This window comes from Oncorhynchus nerka, linkage group LG18 (assembly GCF_034236695.1).
Source record: "Oncorhynchus nerka isolate Pitt River linkage group LG18, Oner_Uvic_2.0, whole genome shotgun sequence".
Classification (NCBI taxonomy): domain Eukaryota; kingdom Metazoa; phylum Chordata; class Actinopteri; order Salmoniformes; family Salmonidae; genus Oncorhynchus; species Oncorhynchus nerka.
Window position 1 is genome coordinate 46,454,727 of NC_088413.1, and position 24,999 is coordinate 46,479,725.

At 40.9% G+C, this 24,999-nt stretch overlaps 2 protein-coding genes across 3 annotated transcripts; both read left to right on the top strand.

Moving 5' to 3' along the window:
* The first annotated feature begins 3,727 nt into the window (after nt 1–3,727).
* Nucleotides 3,728–11,800, top strand: galcb (galactosylceramidase b). Of its 2 annotated transcripts, none has more exons than XM_029687696.2 (17): nt 3,728–3,941; nt 4,084–4,152; nt 4,287–4,350; nt 4,530–4,643; nt 4,795–4,934; nt 5,062–5,100; nt 5,502–5,629; nt 7,129–7,284; nt 7,981–8,105; nt 8,391–8,518; nt 8,989–9,078; nt 9,167–9,256; nt 9,532–9,676; nt 9,814–9,994; nt 10,223–10,386; nt 10,648–10,724; nt 10,907–11,800. In XM_029687696.2, exons 1-17 carry the CDS (start codon nt 3,801–3,803, stop codon nt 11,048–11,050), a joined length of 1,995 nt encoding a protein of 664 aa, XP_029543556.1. In that variant the 5' UTR covers nt 3,728–3,800; the 3' UTR covers nt 11,051–11,800. The 2 variants fall into 2 exon arrangements, with proteins under 2 accessions (XP_029543556.1, XP_029543555.1); XM_029687695.2 differs by lacking the exon at nt 5,502–5,629 and adding an exon at nt 6,781–6,911.
* Nucleotides 11,755–24,941, top strand: LOC115145970 (adenylate kinase 7-like). The gene is given in 19 exon segments (XM_029687693.2): nt 11,755–11,924; nt 11,926–12,007; nt 12,248–12,427; nt 12,560–12,668; nt 12,855–12,949; nt 15,934–16,044; nt 16,165–16,248; nt 16,854–16,942; nt 20,751–20,841; nt 20,949–21,026; nt 21,215–21,364; nt 21,614–21,742; nt 21,980–22,082; nt 22,194–22,322; nt 22,538–22,603; nt 22,879–23,076; nt 23,349–23,569; nt 24,209–24,367; nt 24,757–24,941. Coding segments are annotated over 19 exon segments (2,283 nt in total). The 3' UTR covers nt 24,796–24,941.
* Nucleotides 24,942–24,999: the final 58 nt, after the last annotated feature.

Sequence of the window (24,999 nt, forward strand, 5' to 3'; positions counted from 1 at the left end):
GACGAAGCTTAAGAAATTTGGCATTGTGCCTCAGGTCCTCAAGAACTGATACAGATGCACCACTGAGAGCATCTTGTCTGACTGCATCAACACCTGGTATGGCAACTGCACCGCCCTCAAACTCAAGGCTCTACAGAGGGTGGTGCGGATGGCCCAGTACATCATTGGGGGCAAGCTTCTAGCCTTACAGTACATTTACACCAAGCGGTGACTGAGCAGCAAGGCCTGGAAGATCATCAAGGACTCCAGTCACCCGAGCCATGGACTGCTCACTCTGGTACTATCTGGCAAACTTTACCGGAGCATCGAGTCTCAGATCAACATGCTCAGAGACAACTTCTACCACCAGGTCATACTAAGGGTCTGGTTTCAATTATGGACTTTTTTGGCATAGAGGAACTACGTCACAACCTACGTCACTACTACACAAAATAGTAGCTAGCTAGCAAGATGGAGATCACATAGTTTTTTAATGTGGCTAGTTTGCATCAACTACCTTCACTAAAACCAAGTGCTGCAAACGTTTGCCTGCAAACTTTGGATTTGAATTGTGACGTTCTGGCATGCCTTTCTAGTCACGGTTGCCTAGGGTTGGGCTTTTGAGACTAGGTTGTCACCACTGAAGTAAAACAAACAAAAACAAGCAGTAGCTAGAAATGTAACGTTAGCTAGCTAAAGTAAGCATTTTCAACATCACCTGTCAAAAAGCACATCCTCTGACTGCAAATGAACAGAGAGGTACATCAAGAACTTCACCAACGCTACTTCATGCTCACTCTTCATCAAGCTATGTTATGTTGCTTAGTCTTCTGCTGAATATTTCAAAGGAGTCCTCTTCCCATCTTTTTGTATGCCTTTAAGTTTTCCCACGATAGTGACATTTCCCATTTCAACCAATCAAATCTCGCTGTTTTCAATTTTGACCTAGTGTACACTACCGTTCAAAAGTTTGGGGTGACTTAGAAGTGTCCTTGTTTTTGAAAGAAAAGCTATTTTTTTGTCCATTAAAATAACATAAAATTGATCAGAAATACAGTGTAGTCATTGTTAATGTTGTAAATGACTATTGTAGCTGGAAACGGCTGATTTTTTATGGAATATCTACATAGGTGTAGAGAGGCCCATTATCAGCAACCATCACTCCTGTGTTCCAATGACATGTTGTGTTAGCTAATCCAAGTTTATCATTTTAAAAGGCTGATTGATCATTAGAAAACCCTTTTGCAATTATGTTCGCACAGCTGAAAGTTGTTGTCCTGATTTAAAGAATCCATAAAACTGGCCTTTTGGCTCAAAATGGCCAGAAACAAAGTACTTTCTTAAAATAAAATAAAAGGAAAATATTAAGATGGGCAAAAGAAGACAGACACTGGACAAAGGACCTCAAACATTTGAACGGTAGTGTATGTCATAGGCATCAGCTGATGGAGGCAAAAAAAGTACATTCATTTTTGGACCATTATTTGGACGATTTTAGATCTCCCACACCTTCCCCCAAACACCGTGCAGTTGTGTGATTCGCTAAAATTAAATGATGAAAAATACTTTACTAAGTAGATCACTCCCATAGAATTCTATGGTGACTCCCAGGCCAACATTGAATCTTTGATATGCCAGGCTAATGCTGCGTTCATAACCAAGTGCAAAGGTGGTATTTACCACATACGACTGGGAAAAATCCTAGTTGCCCTCCAACTGGTAATTACTGGTGGGAATCTCTATTATCCCTGAGCTCCGACTTCTCCAGTGGAGAACGACTGCCCCCTTTCATTGAAACCAAGGAAGTTCAAGGCTGACTGCAGTACTGCAGGCATTGTTAGCGGAAAACAAGATTAAAAATAGCAATCTTAAAAATTGTATTTACAAGACCGTCATGGTACCAATGACAGCTTCTAATACTCCAGATGTATGTCCTTGAACCAATTACTTTAAAATTGCACACAGAAGAAGTTTAAGGATAAGTTAGTTGCTAATTGTACCCCGATCGGCCATCAACTTGAGTTACTCAATGAGAGGGGGCAGCACTGAGCTTCTGTAGCCTGCAACGTCACTTTCTGGAGAAGCTCAACTAAGCATGTTAGGTCTCCATCCCCCGAGTGCATGTTTTGGTTTTTGACATGCCCTAGCATTACACAACTGATTCAAATAACCAACTCATCTTCAAGCATTGATTATTTGAATCAGCTATGTAGTTTGGGAAATCTGGCCCTAAGGCAGCACAAATAGATAATATTTGACTAAAACATAATAATTTCAAACCTTGCTTACATTTGTATATGGTCACACATATCTCTCTATTATGCGTGGGAAAACTTTGGAACAGATTTTCCAAATTAAAATCACTTGTAGCTGAGCTGCTGGTGTTTTTACAGTCATTTATGTCCAATAATTAGGAACATTTCGGTGGCCCCCCAAAAAAACATTTGATGAAACATTGCATTTGGCCTATCCCATAGAAACACATTGAATAAATCATACATGGAAAAACAGATAGTTCAAAAATAAAGCAAAAGGAAGTATGTTTTGAAGTGTCTGTCCTATATCTGAGCGTTGGATTTATAATTATAATTTTACCCTGGAATAATCTGTATACCTTTGACATGGAAATGCCCCATTCACTTCCATGCTTTTTTTCCGGCCTGGTAAACGGTTATCTTCAGACAGTCCCATGACACTTGTGGGGGTCATAGAGCAAAACGGAGAACATCAACGCGAATACATCCAACAAGTTATGACTTTACAACAGGTAATTAGCACCTTTCCACTTGATTCTGGTTATAAACACAGCATCATATGCGCTGTGCGCAATAACCTGGGGAGGAAGTTAATGTTTTCGAGGCGTGAGTAACCCACTGAGGTATAATAAGTACTAGTCCCGATGATACAGTCATCAGTGATACAACCACAAGATGCAAGATAAGATTATGCAAAGTGAAATGAAAGGAGAATTCTCTGATACTTGTTGTATGTATAAGAAGGAAAAAGACACTCATGGCCATAAATACTCCATTCTCCTTAATTGGATAAAAGACCAGCCACCAACAATAAATCTGTGGTATCGTGAGAAGTGTTGCCACCAGAGAAAATGAGTGTAATATTTAGGAACAAGGAACAAGGAGGGAGATTTCTGTGCAATATGGGATCCCTTTTTGCTATCTCTTTTCCTTAATCTTGCAGATACCATAAAAAGTGTAAATATAATTTTTTTATGAATTTATGGTTCAACTGGACTGCGGTCACTTTTTTGTAAAAAATAAATATATTATTCTATAGGCCTCTATACTTTGGTAGGGGTATATTACACACTACATCCACACATTTAGCGACAGTCAATGTATTAATGCTATGTAAAGAAAATAAAGAATTATAATGGTAATGAAATTAATTTTAAAATATTAAAGTATTAAAATATTAAAGTAATGAAAAATTAAGAAAGAGAATGTATGATATATTTTTTTCTATGTTCTTGTTTTGGTGTTTACTGGTTATGTTATGTTTTATGTTACCTTGGTTTCTTTTTGGAATTCAAATGTATGTACATACTATGTACAATTTGTTTATGATGTTGACCTGAAGCAAGTAATATATATATATATATATATATATATATATATATATATATATATATATATATATTATATAAAAACACAGATAAAAAGGGGGGGTTGTAAGAAAATATAGCAATTCGAAATCATGTAACTCGTGACTGTCACATGATCTGAGCAGGGGCGTGGTTATTATAATAACGCCTGAGTTTGCAGCTTGCTGTGCTGTCAGACTTTTTGGAAACATTGGTCAGGATGATTTATAAATTATCTTTCGCTGTCGCCTTGTGTTTTAGTTTGTTTTTTGATCTCTGTATTGCCGAGAGCTACGTTTTGGATGATAAAATTGGATTAGGAAGAACGTTTGACGGCATTGGCGGTTTGAGTGGTGGAGGGGTAAGTAACACGTCCTCGCTGCTAATACCAAGCTAGTAGCTACTTCCTGATTCGACTGTACTGTGAACTAATCAATGAAACGAGTGCGTTGTAATCTAAATCGTTTTGTCACTTTTCTGCCACCTTTCCCTGTTCGTTTTAGGCAACATCTCGTCTACTTGTCAATTATGCAGAACCCTACCGCAGCCAGATATTGGACTACCTCTTCAAGGTAGCTGATACATCCGTATACATTCTTATGTTAGGTCTGAATTCCTCATCTCATTTCATGCAAGGTAGCCAGCCAGTAATCTTATTTTGGTGTGAGATCCATAACAGTATGTAACTTTTATTTTCTGTCTGTAGCCAAACTTTGGGGCTTCTCTACAAATCCTGAAAGTGGAGATTGGAGGTGATGCCCAAACTACAGGTAAACATTGAAAATGTACTTTTATGGTGCACTACTTTGACCAGGACTATTTTGGGATTAGGGTGCCATTTGGGAAGCATTCTTTGTGTATATCAAGGATGACACAGGCAGAGTGTGGCTTTGAGTTACGAATGTAATGTTCGCTGAAGACTACATGTAAATTCTGTTTTTTCACCTAGATGGAACGGAACCCTCTCACATGCACTATGAAAATGATGAGAACTTCTTCCGAGGTTATGAATGGTGGCTGATGAGAGAAGCCAAGAAGAGGAACCCCAACATCACTCTCATAGGTGAGGCTGAAGGAGCAGTAGACCCTTTCATTGCCGCCGTACCCTTTTCATCCCTGTATCAAACTAGAACACAAGACCAGTTGGAAATATCTGTGTACTGTGGGGTCTCTCTAACAATAGTCTCTGTTCATGTTTCCTTTTGTAACTGCAGGCTTGCCATGGGCCTTCCCGGGTTGGGTTGGACATGGGAAGAACTGGCCGTATGACTTCCCTGATATAACTGCATCCTATGTGGTGTCGTGGATTTTAGGAGCCGAACGGTACCATGACCTGAATATTGATTATGTTGGGGTGTGTATTCAATTCAATTTTGTGCGTTGTGTATTGAGAATATTTTAATTGGATACTAACATGATGTATACACTTACTCTACCCACCTGTTTTAAAGTTATCATGTTGATGTTTTATAACTATATAGATTTGGAATGAACGGAACTTCGACAGCAAGTACATCAAGGTTGGTGTTATGTTTTCTGTTCATATTTGTCCAGCCATTACCATTACACATTGTGAAATGTCTTAAAAAGAAAAAGATGACAAAAAAACTGCCACCAACATTTTGGTTTTACTGTTGCAGCCATTAGTTAATTTCTGTTACCGGTGGCCAGTGGCACCTTAATTGGGGAGGATGGGCTCATCGTAATGAATGGAATGGTAACAAAGGACTGGTATTCAACACATGGTTTCCATGTGGTTGATACATTCCAGTGACTCCATTCAAGTTATTATTCTGAACTGTCCTCACCTCAGCAGCCTCCTGTGATTTAGGGCTATTGGCAGAGAGAGACAGAAAATTGTTCATCAAAATCTGATCAAGATCAGCTGTTTGCATCTGAGAGCATATCATTTGTTACTAAGGTGCTCCGAGACACATTGGATAAAGTTGGCCTAACCGGTGTGGGCATCATCGCAGCAGACGGCAACTGGGATGTTTCCAATGCCATGGGTGTAGACCCGTACCTCAACGACGCTGTTGAGGTAGTAGGGTAAGTAAGGGACAACATGGACCACAGCTTGCGCTGAAGTGGCACAAAACAGCCTTTGCAACTCCGGCTCACAGCAAATCACTCAGTTTCCTCCATGGCATGGTATGGTATTTGTCACGTGAAGCTGACTAATGTCACAGGTGTAGTCAATAGCATTCTGTGGGTCTAGAAATGCAATGATCATGCTAAACAAACATGCTCTCAGATGCGTTTGCACTAAAGTATTAAGTTAAAGAATGTGCTATCATTAAACCCAGATGCTGGTCAAGGTGAATGAGGAACTGAACACACAGGGGTTTACTGTAATAGAGTATGGGTTCTCCATGGGTGTGTCTCGCCTTTCAGTTCCCCGGATCTGGTATGTTTGCTTCTGTCACGAGTTAGTTTTGCCACTCTACGATTCTAGAAACCTTGGCAAGCAATAAGGAAGTCTGCGTGCCACCTTTCATAACTTTGATTGCTCTGTTGTTGTCGTCAGACAAAGCTGAATGTTGGTGGCTTTTTTTTTTAATGCCTGAGTGGTCAGAAGCACAATTACAGTCAACTCCTGATCAATTTAAATTTTAAGTGATACTTCAGGATTACTTCCCTAGAGTCAGATGAACTCGTGGATGCTATTTTTATCTCTTGCGTGCAGTTTGAAGGAAGTTGCTAACTAGCGTTAGCCCAATGACTGGTGGTCTATGGTAAGTACTAGTACATACCATAGACTTCCAGTCATTGTGCTAACACTAGTTAGCATTGGCTCGCAAAATTACCTTTAACTTCCTTCATACTGGATGCAGAGACATGCAAATGTTATCCATGATTTCATCTGACTCTGGGGAAGAAGATTAAGGGCTTCATTGCCATAATCCCGAAGTAACACTAAGTGAATTTCAGTAGACCAGTACCAATTCAAATAAATTCTTCATTATTCTTCTGCATATCTGAATAATCTTATTTAGTGCATATATTCATGACAGTCTCAAACCACAGCAATATCAGGAGTTGATTCCATACTAATAGAGAATGTGCACACTTGTATGTAAGCTACGTTTATTGCTTGACATGTGCACATGTAAAAGGGCAATGTAGTGAATTGTCCTGAATGGTTCTTCAATACAGGATCACCTTTTCACTCTCCTCTCTTTCTGACTGTCACTGGTTAGCTGCTGCGGTACACTCTGGATAAGAGTGGTTTGGAGAGGGTCAGAATCATAGCCAGTGATAACCTTTGGCAGCCCATAACCTATTCATTGTGTGTCGATCAAGAGCTGGCTGACGCAGTAGACGTGATAGGGTAGGAGAGTTTCTATTTTGTTTCTACTGTTACAAGAGACCACTTCTGTTCAATTTACTGCATGCGCTGTTCAATTTACTGCATGCGCTTCTCCCATCTATTTAGGAAGTTATTCCTCAGAACTACCGCTTGCACGCACAGTGTTGATTTAGCTTATTCTTTTAAGTGTGCCTTTGTGCTCATCACTTTTTATAATTCCATTTGTGTGACCTGACAGGGCCCACTACCCAGGCACCACCACAGTGATAGAGGCCCTGAAGACCCAGAAGAAGCTATGGTCGTCTGAAGACTACAGCACCTTTAACGACGAGGTGGGAGGAGGCTGCTGGGCCCGGATCCTCAACCAGAACTATGTCAACGGACTCATGACTGCGTATGTAGCTAACTGTCGTAGTTACTGATTTCCACTAAAATCATTGACTCCTGTGCTCACTTTTAATTTCACAACAGAATGTGAGTTTGTGGGATTGGGCTGATTTTAAACAAGACTACTAAAATCACCTGTAGTATTGGAAGGGTGAGAGGGTAGTGCTATGATCAACACAGAGATTGACCTTAAAGGATTCCCCTAATGCCCGGGGTAAGTGAACTGATCTGTTGGGCTCTAAGGTTGCCCCATTGGGCAGGTGATTTCCAGTTGGTAACCTGAGACGAGGTGCAGCTATAAGAATCTGATAGATCAGTGTCCAAAACGTGCAACCCTCACTCATATAATGGTAGGAATGGGCTGCGTCCCAAATGGCACCCTGTTCCCTACATTGCTCCCGAGTGGCGCAGCGGTCTAAGGCACGGCTTCTCAGTGCTAGAGGCGTCACTACAGCCACCCTGGTTAGAATCCAGGCTGTATCACAATTGGCCCATCGTCATCCGGATTTGGCCGGCGTAGTCCGTCATTGTAAATAAGAATTTGTTCTTAACTGACTTGTCTAGTTAAATAAAGATTCAATTTAAAATTCTGACCGGAACCTATGGACCCTGGTCAAAAGTTGTCAGCCATTAAAAGGGTTACCTGTTGTCCTTTTTTTGTAAAAGAGTGGTCAGTGAAATATCGGTTTTGTTATTGTTTCAGCACCATATCCTGGAACCTGGTAGCCAGTTACTATGAGGACCTTCCCTTTGGGAGAGATGGCCTAATGACTGCAGAGGAGCCCTGGACTGGGAACTATGTGGTGGAATCACCCATCTGGATAACTGGTAACCCACAGCACTTAAATGGATAGTTCACCCTAACATTATTGGTACGGTTAACTTGCATACTAGCTACAGATTAGCACAATAATGTTTGCTTACCGTGTCACTGTTTTGAGTGGTTATTGCTTCCCCAAAAGTATCGCCAGCTCACATGTGATGTGGTGACATTGGCGGCCGTATCCTGCTACAGTACAGAACTCACCAACATGTTTTAGACAAGTGTGTGACAACTGCTAATGTGAAAAGGACTAATTTCATTGATTTACATGAGGTAATTTGATCTCCTAGCCCACACCACCCAGTTTAGCCAGCCAGGGTGGACCTATCTGCAAACCGTTGGGCATCTGGTACACGGGGGAAGTTATGTTGCCCTGACAGACAGTAAAGGAAACCTCACTGTTGTAATCGAAACCATGGTCAGTATTTATCTTCCTATACATTATGCCTATTAACCAGGATCTTTATTCTGAGTAATGATGTATAATCTGAGTAAAAGGCTTAATCCTATTGTTGATTGTACACTGTGCTATGAACACTTCTCATTTTGAATAAACAATTATAGTAAAGCCCTTTTTAAAATCTCTGAAACTTAACTTTTAATTCTGCTTTTGACTGGAATGGAAACCTGAAGAGGACATTGTTTACTTTCTCTTTCAAATTTAAGCTCTGCTCTCTCTGGAGCCTACAATTTAAGCTTTAGAAAAGCAAAAGGAAGTCTTGTGAGCTAGCAGCTCACTTCTACTTAGCTTTCTGCTGATGCAAGGATGGTGTAGCCAGAGTGGTTTGCGCTTCAGACAACTTTACTATTTTTTTATCCCATAAACACAAAGATATCTGACTACTGGGCTATCACCTTCGTTTATACATTTATTTGTCTTCTGTTCAGACTCATGATCATTCTGTGTGCATCAGACCTCCACTCCTGCCCTTCAATGTCACAGCCCAGAATGTAACATTCCAACTCAAGGGATCTTTTGTGAGTACTGTCGCGATCCCCTGGGACTTTTCTGCCCACTTAATGATTGAGAGGCTACTTTGTCTGAGTACGTGTTTCTCTGTCCTAGGCTTCGATCAAGGAACTACAGGTGTGGCAGTCAAAGTTTGACTTCAAGACTAAAAAGCCGTTCTTCTTCAAGAAATTGAGCCCCTTAAAGGTAAACGTACTCCTCTGACAGAAATAGCTCTGCAATAGGTCACGCCAGCCTCTAAAAGATTATGACAAGAGTGTCATCCTGTCAGATATCATGTCTTTGGATCTTGTTTTTAGAGTGTTGTACAAAGTGATATTACTCCCCTGTGACATTTCACATCTCCTCACTAACTTTTTTATGAGTGGTTTTGTGATTTTTAGGTTGAAGATGTTTTGATGTGGGCAATTTTTTTATTGACTACATTGTCATGAGTTTCATGCTCCCTCCCTCTCTGGTAGATTTATGATGGTTCGTTCACCTTGAGCCTGGATGTTGATGAGGTTTACACTTTAACCACCATATCCACTGGGCAGAAAGGGACATACCCTGATCCACCTGCCTCTGGCCCATTCCCTAAAGTCTACTTTGATGACTTTAATGTTGGTAAGTGCATTTTCAAGCTAGAAGTGTCACTATCTGCCAAAAACAACCTGCAAATGTAAATTCTAATTATAGTTTAAACGATTAATTAAATGCTTTTGTCTCGCTCGCTGCCTTTCTCTTTTTCACTCTCTCTGCAGCCAACCCTTCCTTCTCTGAGGCCCCATACTTTGCTGACCAGACGGGGGTGTTTGAGTATTACATTAACCTGACGGACCCTGGTCCTCATGTCTTCACTTTGCGCCAGGTGGTCACACAAATGCCTGTTACCTGGGCAACAGATGCTGACCAGACCATCAGCGTCATTGGAGACTATAAATGGTGAAAGGGCAGGGGTCAGGGCCGATGCCAACCTTTATCCTGGAGGGTCGAAGTGTGCACTTTGTAATGTATTGTGTATGTACAGTAGTGTTTCAGCAATAGGCCTTAGATCCTCTGCTCAAATCCACAATGATAGTAATATTACCCTGGTAAGGAAAACGGTTCAGTTCAAGAAAGTGGGCATTTTACTGTGTGTTTTTGTAATGTTGCATACTGTATGTTTTCCAGGCAGAACCTGACAGTGATGTGTGATGTCTTCATGGAGACGGTGAAGACTGGAGGAGTGTTCATCGCAGCCAGAGTAGACAAAGGAGGGCAGTCTGTCCGCAGCGCCAAGGGAGTCTTCTTCTGGGTGTTTGCAGATGGCTCCTACAAAGTCACCAATGATCTAGGTCGGTATTTCAATCATAGACATACACATTAAAAAGGCTAGTTTCCCCGACACAGATTAAGCCTCGTCCAGGACTGAAAACCATGGTCAAAGGATAATCTCCTTTTGACTGTAACTGTTTAGTCCGTGACTAGGCTTGTCTGGGGAAACGGCGCCATAATGTTTATACCTGAGTTTTAAACATTCCTTATCAGTAAATGATGTATCATTGTAAAGCACAAGGTGTTGAGAAATCAATATGCCAAGTCTTATTACTCCATAGTTGGCAAGACTGTACTGGCAGAGGGTCTGTCTGGAACGAGGGCGTATGGCTGGCACACGTTAACCCTCACAGTCGAGGTATGTTTACAACTTCAATCTCTGAAATGGTACACCAAATATTTCCAGAGAAACCTCATGTTCATCATCAAAATGTGTCTCTTTCAATTTTGTTTTTCATTTAAATGACTTCCAGACCTTTTGTAGGGTGACATATTGTCTATGGGCACATTAGCTATACTAAATACTTTTTCTTTTTCCAGGGGCAGTATGCCACAGGGTTGCTGAATGGATATCCACTATGGAAGGATGCTGTGGTATTGGGACCAAAGAATGGCTGGGCTGCCATAGGAACACACTCATTTGAACTGGCACAGTTTGACAACTTTGGTGTGGAAGTAAAATGATAATTTTTCTGTGTGTTTGTGGTGAATTAACCTTGGTCATTAATTAATTTATTGGCACAATTATGCCTCTATGAGCCCTTAAATGTGACTGTGTAAAATGAGAATGGTGGCTTTTTTTTCCACAAATATTTTTTAAAGGGATTGATTTGGATTCAGTGCCATTTCACTCACAAATATCCATACTTTCTATTGTTATTGTGTGTGTGCGCAAGCAGAGACTGAAGAGGAAGCGAGTTATCTCATTGGCTCCTATACAGTCAATGAACTAAGTAGACCAGACCCAGTTGCTATTGCATTGATTAACCACCCCTTAGACCAGAACTGTGACCATATTTATTTTTTGTTTTGTCAACTGCCTGAGTAATAGTTGCACAATTTAGCAGAGAGTGTTATCAACTGACTTTTCACCTAGTCTGCTCTGGGGTTCATACCAATGACCCTTTCGGTTACTGGCCCAACGATTTTTAACTGCTAGGCTACCTGTTAGTAAGACCTCTTCATTTATCCACCATCTTAAGTGCAAGCCTTAGCTTTAAAGATTGTTGAATGCCTAGTATTTCCCCAGAAATATGCTGAAATTACTGAACAGTTTGGATCTGAGCATTACTGTGATGGAATTACTTTTCTGTTAAGCCTTTGTTTTGTCTTTCCACTGATAAAATAATCATTGCCCAATCACTGTTAATATCGATTTTTAAAGAAGTATGACAATTAATGCTCTTTACAATAAAGAGATGGCATATTTTGAAACTGACTCTTATTTGTGCATATTTGTTAAGTTTGTGTCAAACATTTGGCAAACGATACCCCTTGAACGTTTGTTGCTAAGTAACGGGAGAGACGCCCAGTCAACATCTGAGCGCAGGATGGCTGAGGGAAGTTGAGAAGATTATTCATCACACCAAGCGTATTTTTATCAACAACGTTGACTCCTATGCCTCGAAATGTATCGCAAAGGTTGGGCGTTCTGAAACCTACATTTGTCTAAATTAAGCTGCGACTCGGAACTAAACCGTGTGTCTCATCCATTGCTATCCAGCTAACGTTAGCCTAGCTGTGTGCTTCACCGTTGCTATCCAATCAAATATGTGTCGGGTTGTATGCGTAGCTATCTAAAAGAAAGTTGCTACACCAATGGGTTAGACTGGCTTTAGCAGAACCATACCTGCTTAAAATGTCTCTCTATGCTCTGTGCAGTTCTTGTCTGCCTGTGTAGTGGGGGCGTCCTTGGTGGAAACTGACGAGCCAGAGGTGGAGGAAGGGGAAGAGAGGCTATCAAAAGATGACCATCCAAAAGTCAAAGACGGAACCTTTCAAATTGTCGGAACTATCGCAAACAAAAACGAAAGACAAAGTTATGTGTTGGATGAATATTTTGTGAGTAACATTAGCCTAATATGTGTAGCAAAATGTCATTTCCACATGCTCTGTCTGCATCTTATCAAAGAAGGAAACGAACGTTAAGTGTTACCTAAACAAGTCCTATGCTATGTGTTTGAATGATTTCAGCAACTGAAAAGGGAAGAACTCCTGGAGCGCCTGATGGAGTGTGATATCATAATTTACAACATCACTGAGGATGCTGACCAGATGGACGAGGCCTCTTGGGCAATCTCAGGTAGGCTACTGTTTGTCTCTCATTGACTGATTATTAATGCACACACACACACCACAACACTATCTCTCTGTGTTGGTCTGGGAATTATAACACATTGCATAACACACCATTGATTCAATTGAAATGTTTGCATTGCATGACCCTAGAAATCAATGCCTACTTCACAATTCACTGTTCTTTCACCAGCCCTTCATGCTGTGATGGCCAGGTTCAATCAGCCAAAGATGTTCATCCTCATATCAACTGTAATGACCTGGGCTCTCAGCAAGCCTGTCGATGCGGTGAGTGGGCCAGGATTCACTTCCGCTTTACTGTAGCGACCTTATGCCAACACCTAGCCTAAGTACCAGTCTCTTTAGCTAACATTCCACTCCTTGCCACTCCTTGTCATTGCCAAAGAGACTGTCCTTTTGGCAATCTTCAAATATTAACATTCTATCATTGATGAGCTTGAGGAAATCAGAGGATTTGATTCTGATTCAATAACCCTCACAGCTATCATTCAATGTTAATGAAAATTAGACAGGAAATAAAATAGGAAAAAGTTCTAACTTAAATCATAGTTTTGATTGGAAACATTCTAGCATTGGGCATTTCATTGTAAACATAAACACTGGACGTGGGGAAAGCAGAGGATTTCCCAGCAGTTCATTCTGAATACTGAGCCTATTTTATATCCAGCAAGCAAGAGCAAGGTGCTTCTTTCCTCAATAATAAAATATTGCTCAAAACGTATTAACTTAATAACCAAACTACTATGTTTGGGACATGCATTGGGCTAGGCTACTGGTTCAAGAGCTATAAGAGGAATACAGAGGATGGAAGAGAGAGAGGCCAGTGGAGATGCCAGCGGAGATGTAGGCAACAACACGTCTGCCACGCTGATCCTCAACCCTTGGGCCCCTCAGGGGTGTGTACTTAGTCCCCTCCTGTACTTTCTGTTCACCCTAGACTGCGTGGCCAAACACGACTCCAGCACCATCATTAAGTTTGTTGACGACACAACAGTGGATGAGGATGACAAGGATGAGACAGCCTATCTGGAGGTCAGAGAACTGGCAGTGTGGTGCCAGGACAACAACATCTCCCTCAATGTGAGCAAGACAAATGAGCTGATCGTGGACTACAGGAAAAGGGAGGCCGAACAGGCCCCCATTAACATTGACGGGGCTGTAGTGGAGCGGAGCGAGAGTTTCAAGTTCCTTGGTGTCCACATCACCAACGATCTATCATGGTCCAAACACATCAAGACAGTCGTGAAGAGGGCACAATAAAACCTTTCCCCCTGAGGAGACAGAAAGTTCTACAGCTGCACCATCGAGAGCATCCTGACTGGTTGCATCACCGCCTGGTATTGCAACTGCTCGGCATCTGGCCGTAAGGCGCTACAGAGGGTAGTGCGTACGGCCCAGTATACCACCGAGGCCAAGCTTCTTGCAATCCAGGACCTATATAATAGGCGGAGTCAGAGGAAAGCCCATAAAATTGTCAGAGACTCCAGTCACCCAAGTCATAGACTGTTTTCTCTGTTACCACACAGCAAGTGGTACCGGAGCGCCAAGTCAAGGACCAAAAGGATCCTTAACAGCTTCTACCCCCAAGCTATAAGACTGCAGAACAATTAATAAAATGGCCACCGGACTATTACATTGATTTCCCCCCACCCTCCCCATTTGTTTTGTACACTGCTGCTACTCGCTGTTTATTATCTATGCACCCCTACCTACATCTACAAATGACCTCTAATATGTATATAACCTCGTATATAGCCTCATTATTCCTTGTATATAGCCTCGTTATTCTTATGTTATTGTGTTACTTTCTTTGCTTTCGTTTGTTTGGTAAATATTTTCTTAACGGTTCTTGAACTGCACTGTTGGTTAAGGGCTTGTAAGTAAGGTCTACATTTGTATTCGGCGCATGTGACAAATTAAGTTTGATTTGATTTGCACAAGAAGGGGAACAGGCATGACAGAGATTCATAGGCTGGGCTATTAATCCACCATTCGTATGCTAGCCTATATATTAGGCCTAACCAAATCCTACTACAGTGAATTTAGGCACCCCCTCCTGTGCTATGCAAGCCCTGACACACGCTTTGTGCCAATGAATAGAAGTTGAGCATCGCATGAATTAAATGTGCAATAAAAAAGTATTGTGCCTAGGCTTATTTAATGAAACCCTGGCTGTTGGGTTGTTGACGTAGGCAACAGATCGCAAAGCAGGGAATCCCCATTCCCCAGTGAGCTGGTTTTTTACTTTCTCATCAGTGCAAGTGCACTGTCCATCAGCTCACATCAGCAGGATGGGGAGCCTTTTCATTGGGACGGACGTCTAACGTAGATCACTAAAATAATTTCTATTACATTTCCTCAATTTTAATATTTGACCTATGGGGACACCTATACGTTCGGCAGCCAAGCACACGAGTGATCATTGTAGCCTTTTATCGTCGAGACATAATGTTGAAATGTCTTCACGCCTAGAATAAAAACCTCCAGGCTTCCGTCATACTCAAATGAATGAAAAAAATGAAGAATTACGTGGGGCAGTTTTGAAAAATGAATCCCATGCTAATCTTCCTCTGGAGTAAGTCACATACGTGGATAATAATTACATAACCAATGTCTCTGGTAATACTATTAGTTATCTCTCTCCCCCTTCAAACTTTCCTTGTCAATTCATTTGAGGCAATATTATTTTAGCATTATGCTATAATGTAGCCTAGGCCTACTTTCTGATGGACTACAGCCAAGATTTGAAGGTGAGCCTAGGTTTTTAATATGTTTTTAGGAAAGGACAAATGTGATTTTTGTGTCTTCCTCTTTGTGCGCACTCCATGCACGTTCCAGAACGTTGTCATGGAAAATATGAATGTTGTTTCCAACTACCAATCAGCAACTGCGCCGTAAATCTGGCTGCATATTGAACGTTGAGATTGCTGAAAGGCCAGTCTCTTTGGCAATGAGGAGTGGCAAGGAGTTGAATGTTAGCCAAAGAAACTGGTACCCAGGCTAGCCAACACCTAACGACCTTGTCAAGAGGTTTCCGATCTCTTGGCGTAATGGCTATGGTGTTGGGTTGACAGTCGCTGGACCTGTGTTCGAATCCTGGTTAGAGCCACCCCCGAACTCGCTACATGATCTAAACTGATCCACGTGTTTACAAAGTATTGTATCACTTGTAATCAATAGCTTTAACTGTTTCAACCCAGACTTGTTCACTGGAAGTTTTTTTGAATGTATGTTTGCTGTTACATTTTCAGGATGACCCTGAGATTCCATTCACTGAGGAAGACTACAGGAGAAGAAGAGCCCATCCCAACTTCAAAGAGCATATCAACGTTGAAAAACTTGTGGTCAAAATGGGCAAAACGGTTAATCTGCATATTCTTTGTCAGTTTATTGTGTTATTAAAATTGTTTAGGCATTACTGTTCAGTGCCAACACAACATTATTTTCAACCTGCTCATTCCAATGTTTTTCTTTCGCTATAGAAAAGTTCATTGCTCTCCACATACGTAGTGGCCTCAGGAGTTCAGTATGGAATGGGAGAGCAAGTTTTCCACTTCTTCTTCAAGGTAGATCATAACATTGATTGATTATTGTTACCTACACTGAGTGTACAAAACATTAAGAACACCTGCTCTTTCCATGACAGACTGGTGAAAGCTATGATCTCTTATTGATGTCACTTGTTAAATCCACCTCAATCAGTGTAGATGAAGGGGAGGAGACAGGTTAAAAAAATATTTTTAAGCATTGAGACACTTGAGACATGGATTGTGTATGTGTGCCCTTCAGTGGATGAATGGGCAAGATAAAAGATTTAAGTGCCTTTGAACGGGGTATGGTAGTAGGTGCCAGGTGCACTGGTTTATGTCAAGAACTGCAACGCTGCTGGGTTTTTCACGCTCAACAGTTTCCTCTGGTGTATCAAGATTGGCCCACCACCCAAAGGACACCCAGCCAACTTGACACAACTGTGGGAAGCATTGGAGTCAACATGGGCCAGCATCCCTGTGGAATGCTTTCGACACCTTGTAGAGTCATCCATGCCCTGATGAATTGAGGCTGTTCTGAGGCCAAAAGGGGGAGGGTGTTCCTCATATTTGGTATACTCGGTGTATATTTGTATAAGGGATCATTGAATGTAAGTTGTCTTGTGTGGTTCCTTTTTCATTAGACATCTTGGTTGGGAGACTTGCCCAAAGTCCCTATCTTCGGAGAAGGCACCAATGTCATTCCTACTATTCACATCAATGATCTTGCAGGGTGAGTCCTATTCTTATTTTCCTTCAAAACAAGCTCTGTTATGTACAGTCACTAGTGAAAGCCTACACACCCCTTGCATGGTCTTCACATTTTGCTGCTTTAATAAAATTTTATCTCAAAAGGGATTCAAATTAGGTGTCTCCCTCTATTGATTTATACGGTCTAAGACACTGCATCTCAGTGCAAGAGGCGTCACTACACTCCCTGGTTCGATTCCAGGCTGTATCACATCCGGCCGTGATTGGGAGTCCCATAGGGCGGCGCACAATTGGCCCAGTGTCGTCCGAGTTTGGCCGGGGTAGGCCGTTATTGTAAATAAGAATTTGTTCTTAACTGACTTGCCTAGTTTAATCAAATAAATTGATTAATACAACCTACTCCACATTTTCAAAGTGAAAGAAAAATGATATAACATTTCCCAAATTACTAAGAAATACAGAAATTTGAATGTATTGATTGCGTATGTCTTCACACCCCAGAGTTAATACTTGGCGGAAGCACCTTTGGCAGTCATTACAGCTGTAAAAGAAAATGTTTTATAAGATTCTACCAACCTTGCACAACTCTTAGGGCAACATACAGTATATCCATTGTTTTTGTCAAAATTGCTCAAGCTCAGTAAACTTGGTTGGGAATCATTGATGGACAGCAATATTCAAACCTTGTCTCAGATTTTTTTTAAGCAGATTTAAGTCAGGATGGAGACTCTTGGAAAGGCATTCCGGTGTGGTGTGTCTTTGGCATTAAAATGTGTGAAATTGTCTCAGGGTTTTCTGCTAACTTTTTACCTGGGCTTCGCTCCTTTTATATTTATTTTGATCCTGACAAGCATACCTGTAACATGATGCTGCGGATGGTCATTAGTAACCTACCGAACTTTCTAACTGCCTGGTACACTCTATTGTCCCTCTAATCACTTTTTACATCAATGCAAATATAATCCAAAATTGAATCAAACAGTTCTTGAGAGCCCATAAGCTCATGTTGGGCAACATTTCTATAGACTATGCAGAGTTTTGATGGCCATCAGCTTTCTATAGTTTAAGCCTACTATATTTCTCAACTTTCCTAATATCAAGCACATTGCTTCTCTTTACAACAGGGCATGAAAAGGAACCACGGGGGAAAAGCATCCTCCATTCAATATTTAAGTGCATAGATGACGTGTATTTGTTTCCCCATTGCTCCTGTTTTGAGACGGGTGCGTGATAATGGTCCATTCCAAATCAAAACAAATTCTCACATATATTATTTAGTATATGTAAAGACTAGATGAAATCAAGAATAGTCTGATGGGTGACAATATTAGCCTATATCTTGTGAATGATGCCCAGCTTGTGTGCAGTAAGGCAGGAAACAGTGAATGTCTTTTTTTGTGCCTTTTTTCAAATCACAGTCACACACCTCATGTTGCCTAGCCCATAGGCCTATATATTTTGATAGGGTTTGTATCACAACTAAAGTGGCCAAATAGCTTTCAAAATTAAGAAAATGAATCCACTTTACAAGGGGTGTAAACTAACTGTTTACCTAACTGGCATACATATGCAGCTCGTGAGTTTCAAGTTTAGGGAAGATAATTTTCACAATACAAATGCACCTTTATAATAAAAGCATTACATGCATAACGCATTTGCGATCACTTTTGAGAAGATATGTTTTCCCATTAATTGATTGCATTTTGAAACATTTGCGCTTATAGCCTACTGCTGCGTCGCATTGCTGCGCTTATAATGTGAAGAATTAGCCAAATAGTTTGTCAGCATTTTAAGCTAAGCTTTTAAAAGTTTTTTTGAAGCTAGTGGTTGTATTAATTTGGAGTCTTATCGAGTCCCACAACTGTCCCAGACTATGTAGTTGCATCCCCGATGTGTTTGTCTTCACTTGTAGCCTGTGAGAAAGACCCGATCATGTGACGGGCATTGGCTAATAAGAATTGAGATAACTGAGAGAGCCATGTGAGTGAGAAATGCTTCGGAGCACGCATGCGGAAGAAGGGAATTATAATTATTATATTCAGCCCAAGGACACAATGTCCACAAAGGGCATAGATTTTTTTAGGGGGCATTACAGCCACACAAAGAGGATACCACCGGGAAATGTAAGGCATTATCAAGTCCTTGTCAAATTGTAAATGATAGACTGATGAAGTGTGTGCAGACTATGCAATAAACAAAGCAGAGCTCATGCCTTTCAATCAACTTTTTTCAAATCATCATTAGAGTCGCATAATGCAGCCTTAGAATGTATTAAAAATCAGAACATATAGCCCAATGTTTGTATCAGAACTACATTTGCATAAATAACTAAATTAAGCATATAGGAGGACCTGTTTCTTTGTTAACCACTCAACTCAAAATAGCCGCATGTGGGCACTCCCTCATTGTTTGGAAAAAATATCCTTTCTATTTTATTCAACTATGACCAATTGTATTCTTCATACAATCAAATAATGCCACGGAATTCTGAGCAAATCTTGTCTGCTAAATGACCTAGTGTAGCCAATTTGGCATAGCCAGATCAGGACCTAACATAAGGACAACTCAGAGTATGCAATTCTGTTCTTCTGAAATAGACTACATTTTATTCATATCATGTTTCTTTAGACCTGTCTAAAATAAATAATGGATTTATTGTGATGGTATAGGCTATATTAAATTGATTTATCAGATTTTTTTAAAAATGTAGATGTCTGCATCAGTGGCTTGTATGCTATGCGTGGAAGCCAGGAGACGCTAAATGTGTTTATGTTAATTAACGATCAATAACCGTGAGACCGGCAGTTATTTGCATGACAATCACCGGCTGACAAAACTTCATGACCACCACAGCCCTAATGCTGCCACGACAATACTTGAAAATACAAAGGGATCAACAACATTGCATTCACTCAACATTACTGAAAAGAAGGAAGCCTGTGTTCCAAAAAAATCCCCTCCAAATCATCCATTCTTAACCGCAACAAGGCAGTTAAGTAATACTGCAAGACAACAAGGCAGTTAAGTAATACTGCAAGACAACAAGGCAGTTAAGTAATACTGCAAGACAACAAGGCAGTTAAGTAATACTGCAAGACAACAAGGCAGTTAAGTAATACTGCAAGACAACAAGGCAGTTAAGTAATACTGCAAGACAACAAGGCAGTTAAGTAATACTGCAAGACAACAAGGCAAAGACATTCACTTTTTGGTCTGAATTAAAAACTACAGGTTTGGGTCAAATCCAATAGAACACAACACAGAGTGAAACCCTCGGTATTTTCAAGTATTGTGGTCACGGCATCATGTTATGAGTATGCTTGTTATCGGCAGGGGTTGGGGAGTTGGTCAGGTTTAAAATAAATGTGAAAGGAGCAAACGCCCAGGTAAAAAGTTAAAGGACAACCCACTTTGGTCTTCTGAAAACTTATCCCTGGGATATAGTTTTATTTTTCCACGAGACAATTACATACATTTTCATGCCAAAGACACACCAGAATGGCTTTCCTAGAGGTGTTGAGTGTTCCTGGGTTGCAGAGACAAGGTTTGAATATTGCTGTCCGTCAATTATTCTCAACCAAATTTACAGAGCTTAAGCAATTTTGACAAAAACAATGGACATATGTTGCACTAACTTTCTTCTGTTCTATAACTTTCTTTCTCTTGGAAAATGTGGAGTAGGTTGTGTAGACTGTAGGGGGAAAAATCCAATCTAATCCCTTTTTAGATGTAATTTTAAGGCAGCAGAATGTGAAGACTGTGCAAGGGATGTGTAGACTTTCACTAGGCACAGTATCTATTAATCGGACACTTTTTTCTCTCTCCTGAAGTGTGATCCAGAATGTAATTGACCACAAGCCAAAACCACATTACTTAGTCGCTGTGGATGATTCCAAGACCACTATCGATGACATTGTAAAGGTAGTTCAAGCAAATATGTTTGATCATTGGGAATTCGACTCTATAGGTTCAATCATCCCAAAATAGTGCTTTAAGGATTATTTGAATTCTTATTTTTTCATCACCAGACAATAGCCGATGTGGTGGGGCCAGGAAAGACCAAGAGAGTGCCAAAAGAGGATGCTTTTCTCACTCGGGATTTGAGAGTATGTACAAAGATCAAATCAAACTTTATTCATAATTCAGACGTTACAATATGCTTCACATAGAATCTAAGGTAAATACAATGTTTAGATGGCAGTTTTATTACCATGGTCTACTGTTCATCATTATATTTATTCAAGAAGCAAATCATTAAATCTGGTTTAAAAAAATACAAAAAATTGTTCCTCAGCAAATGGACATCGATGCTCTGTTTGTCAACCTTCGGATTGAGGCTGTCTACCTGAAAGAGAGCTTCAACATCCACTGGGTGTGTGAGTCTGGTCTCATAGACAACATTGACCGTGTTGTGGAGGAATACAAGCAAACCAGGGGCCTGCTGGTAAGTTAGACAGCAGCCGTAGCAGGCTAGCAGCCCATACTATCATTTAAGATTGAACAAAGACACTCTTGTATTGAACGGGTGTATATTGTTGCATGACGGTGTGTATATTTCAACTAGATCAGACTAAATTCTGAGTGTGGGTTGCTGGAATGATTTCATGTAAAACCACATTGCGTTTGACTGAATAAGTTATCTGGTACGTACTGTAAATTACTCTTGGTATAGTAAATGTGGTCTTTTCCCTAGCCCATCCGAGTGTGTATCATGGGCCCTCCAGCGGTGGGAAAGAGCACAGTAGCACAGAGGATCTGTAAACACTACAAACTGCACCACATCAGACTCAAGGAAACTATCACTGAGACCCTTGCACACCTGGTCAGTTTCCATCCAGTAGACAGACTAACAAACCAGGGCTATATCCCAAATGGTACTCTGTTCCCTATGGTGTGTACTACCTTGGGCCAGAGCCCATAGGCCTCTGGTCAAAAATAGTGCACTATAAAGGGAATAAGGTGCCATTTGGTAGGCAGCCTAACGATCCAGGTGCACCATACCAATGTGTGCCTTTTAAATGAGATCCATGCTGCAGAGGCTAACTCTCCTTCATTCCAGGAGTCTATCGTTAGGATGGAAGACGGAGAGACTGAGGCAGAGGATTCTGCCACCTCATCAGAACTCCTGGAGACTTTGAAGGAGAACATGGATCAAAATGGAGGTACAGAATGATGCAATTTGTTGTTGACCATATTCCTTTTCTAAAACAAGATGATATAGTCAGTGCAATACATGCTTTCTCTGTCTGTTCTATCCTGTTCTATTCTCCAAGGTCGACTGGATGACCAGTATGTGATCAGGATCATGAGAGACAAGCTGAAGTCAAAGCTGTGCAGGAACCAGGGTTTTGTCCTGGACAGCTTTCCCAAGACATATGAACAGGCCAAGGACCTGTTCTATGGTGAGACAGAGATGTATCCTCACTACTGGAAGTATGTTACAATGGCGGCGGCCCAATAGCACCTTATTCCCTATATAATGCACTACTTTTGACCAAGAAACACATTCCCTATGGGCCCTAGTCAAAAGTAGTGCACTATATAGGGAATAGGGTGATATTTGGGAAACATATTTATAGTTTCAGCTCACTTACCAAAATCTGTATTTTTTGTTTAGCTGATGATGATGAGCCAGAGGATATGAGGTCAAAGATCCCTCCATTCAACAAGAAGATAATTCCAGGTCTGTCCAAGCTGAAAACACATATGTTTGCCGTTTTGTTCATTACACGATGAACGTGAATACCAAGCCAAGTAGTCCTAGACACAGTGGTCATCATTATTTCAAAGTAGTTACAGAGCTGACCCTGTCTTTTGAGATCTTTCAGAACACTTCAGTGCTTTTCTGCATCTCTTCAGTGCTTTTCTCACCCCAGAACCAAAAGTATTGCGTTAGAGATTGCGTCTCCCCACTGGAGATTATAGTGGTTTTATTATGTTGTGTACTCTCGGTTCTAGAGTTTGTGTTCTCCCTGGACTCCTCCGATGCATTCCTGAAGAACCGTGTCCTGAACCTCCCGGAGAGCCTGGTGGAGGGAACGTCCTATTCCCAGGAGCAGTTCCTGCACCGCCTTGCCAGATTCCGGGAGAGCAACGTGGAGGACGAGACCGTCCTCAACTACTTTGAAGAACTAGATATTCACCCGGAGCACATTGGTAAATACTGAGGGAACTAACTTTTTGAACAGTTTGGCGGTGTACCCATAGAAATTAACCACTGGCATACCACTTGTACTAGTACCACGCATACCACTATGTCATAAGTAGATCTCCATATTGTCCATTTCTGTTGGGGCTATAAAGTACTTTTCTATTTAATTATATTCTACTATTCATCTATGAATTCAGGTACAGTACAGTGTGATTTTACTAACTACTACCTACTCAAGTGTATCTAAACTAGTCATTTTGTGTTATTTCGGTGTCAGATATCACCAGCAGTGACGACCAGGAGTACCTGGTGGTGACAGAGAGGATCATCAAGTCAGTGGGCAAGCCTAAGAACTACGGCCCCACCAGCCAGGAGCTGGAGGAGGAGGAGAGGAGGAGCGCAGACCGCCGGCTGAGAACGGAGGCCCAGAAGAGGGCTGACACAGAGAGGCGGGAGGCAGAGGAGGCCCAGCAGAGAGCAGCCCGCTGGGAGGAGTGGGTGAGTTTAAGAGGCGGGGTATAAGGGAGATTAGAACTTACCCACTCTCTTCCTCTTACCTGTAGCTTTCTTGAAGGAAGTGAATGAGGGGTAGGTACAACAAAAAAAATCTCAACACACCTATGGGAACATCTCTCATAATTCCCATATATTTTTTATTCAATACAGCCGCTGTGACAGTGTTTTTAGTAGCAGTCCTCTTACTGTATGTTAATGGACAATTCTGCCACTTTTCAACCTCAAATTCATCATCTCCAGCACCAAACCAGTGTCTACATTTGTAAAAACAGCGTGTTTCTATGATCTGTGGTTCAAAAGATTAAAAAGAAAGGTCTTTAAAAAAAATGCTTCTCTATGACATCAAATCAACTGGGATTTTTAAAACCTGCAACACATTTCCGTCCAAGGGAGGGTCTTTTCTTGCTCCCCATATCACCATGAATCTCATAGTGTTTGAAAATCACTGTTTTTAAAATGTTGCAACTTTTGATGATGTCATCGGGTAGCACTTTTTAGCGTCATATTTGTTTCTACAAAACGTAGAAATAAGCCGTTTCCACATATGTTGACACTGGCATTGTGCTGGCGATAGTAACAAAGTGGTGGAGTTGCACTTTAATGGTTCTGTATGTGTCCCAGAGTAAGTGTCTGGAGGAGGTGAAGAAGCAGGAGCATGATCTCCTGGAGGTCCAGGCTGTTCCCCTGAGAAACTATCTGATGAAGAACGTCATGCCCACTCTCACCCAGGGCCTCATCGAGTGCTGCAAGACCAGGCCTCAGGACCCTGTTGATTTCCTGGTGAGTCCACATTACAGATTTTTTTTAAAGAAGATATATTTCAGTAATTTAGCAGATAGTCTTATCCAGAGTGAATTACAGTTAGTGCATTAAACTAGGTAGTGCATTAAACTAGGTTTAGTAGCGAAAACAACCACAGACACAGCATTATTTGTTGAACAAATCCTCATACATAATATGTAAAGATTTTCCAAGACATCCTCACATCAAAGTGATGTATTGAAATATGGCCATTTCTTCCATATCAAGCTATGCTATATAGTTGAGGTTAGTTGAGGTTTTCAAAAATAGTTACAAGGTTTTAATCCGACAGCGACTACATATCTTTATTATGAAATGGGACTTTGTAAAACATATTCAAATGTTGTATTCTGTGTTTTGTATTTCAGGCAGAATATCTCTTCAAGAGCAACCCCCAAGTGGAGTGAAATCAGACTTGTCTTCAGGATTTATAACCTCACATCAGTACCATCTACAATGCAGATTTGTACTCACATCATATTTAAAAGTGATTTGGTAAAAGCCTTTTCTCACAAGAGTTTTTATTTTGATTATATTTAGGGGGGATTCTTATACATTTACAGTATATTGTAGCTGTGTTATATGATTTCCCCAATAACATTATTACAACA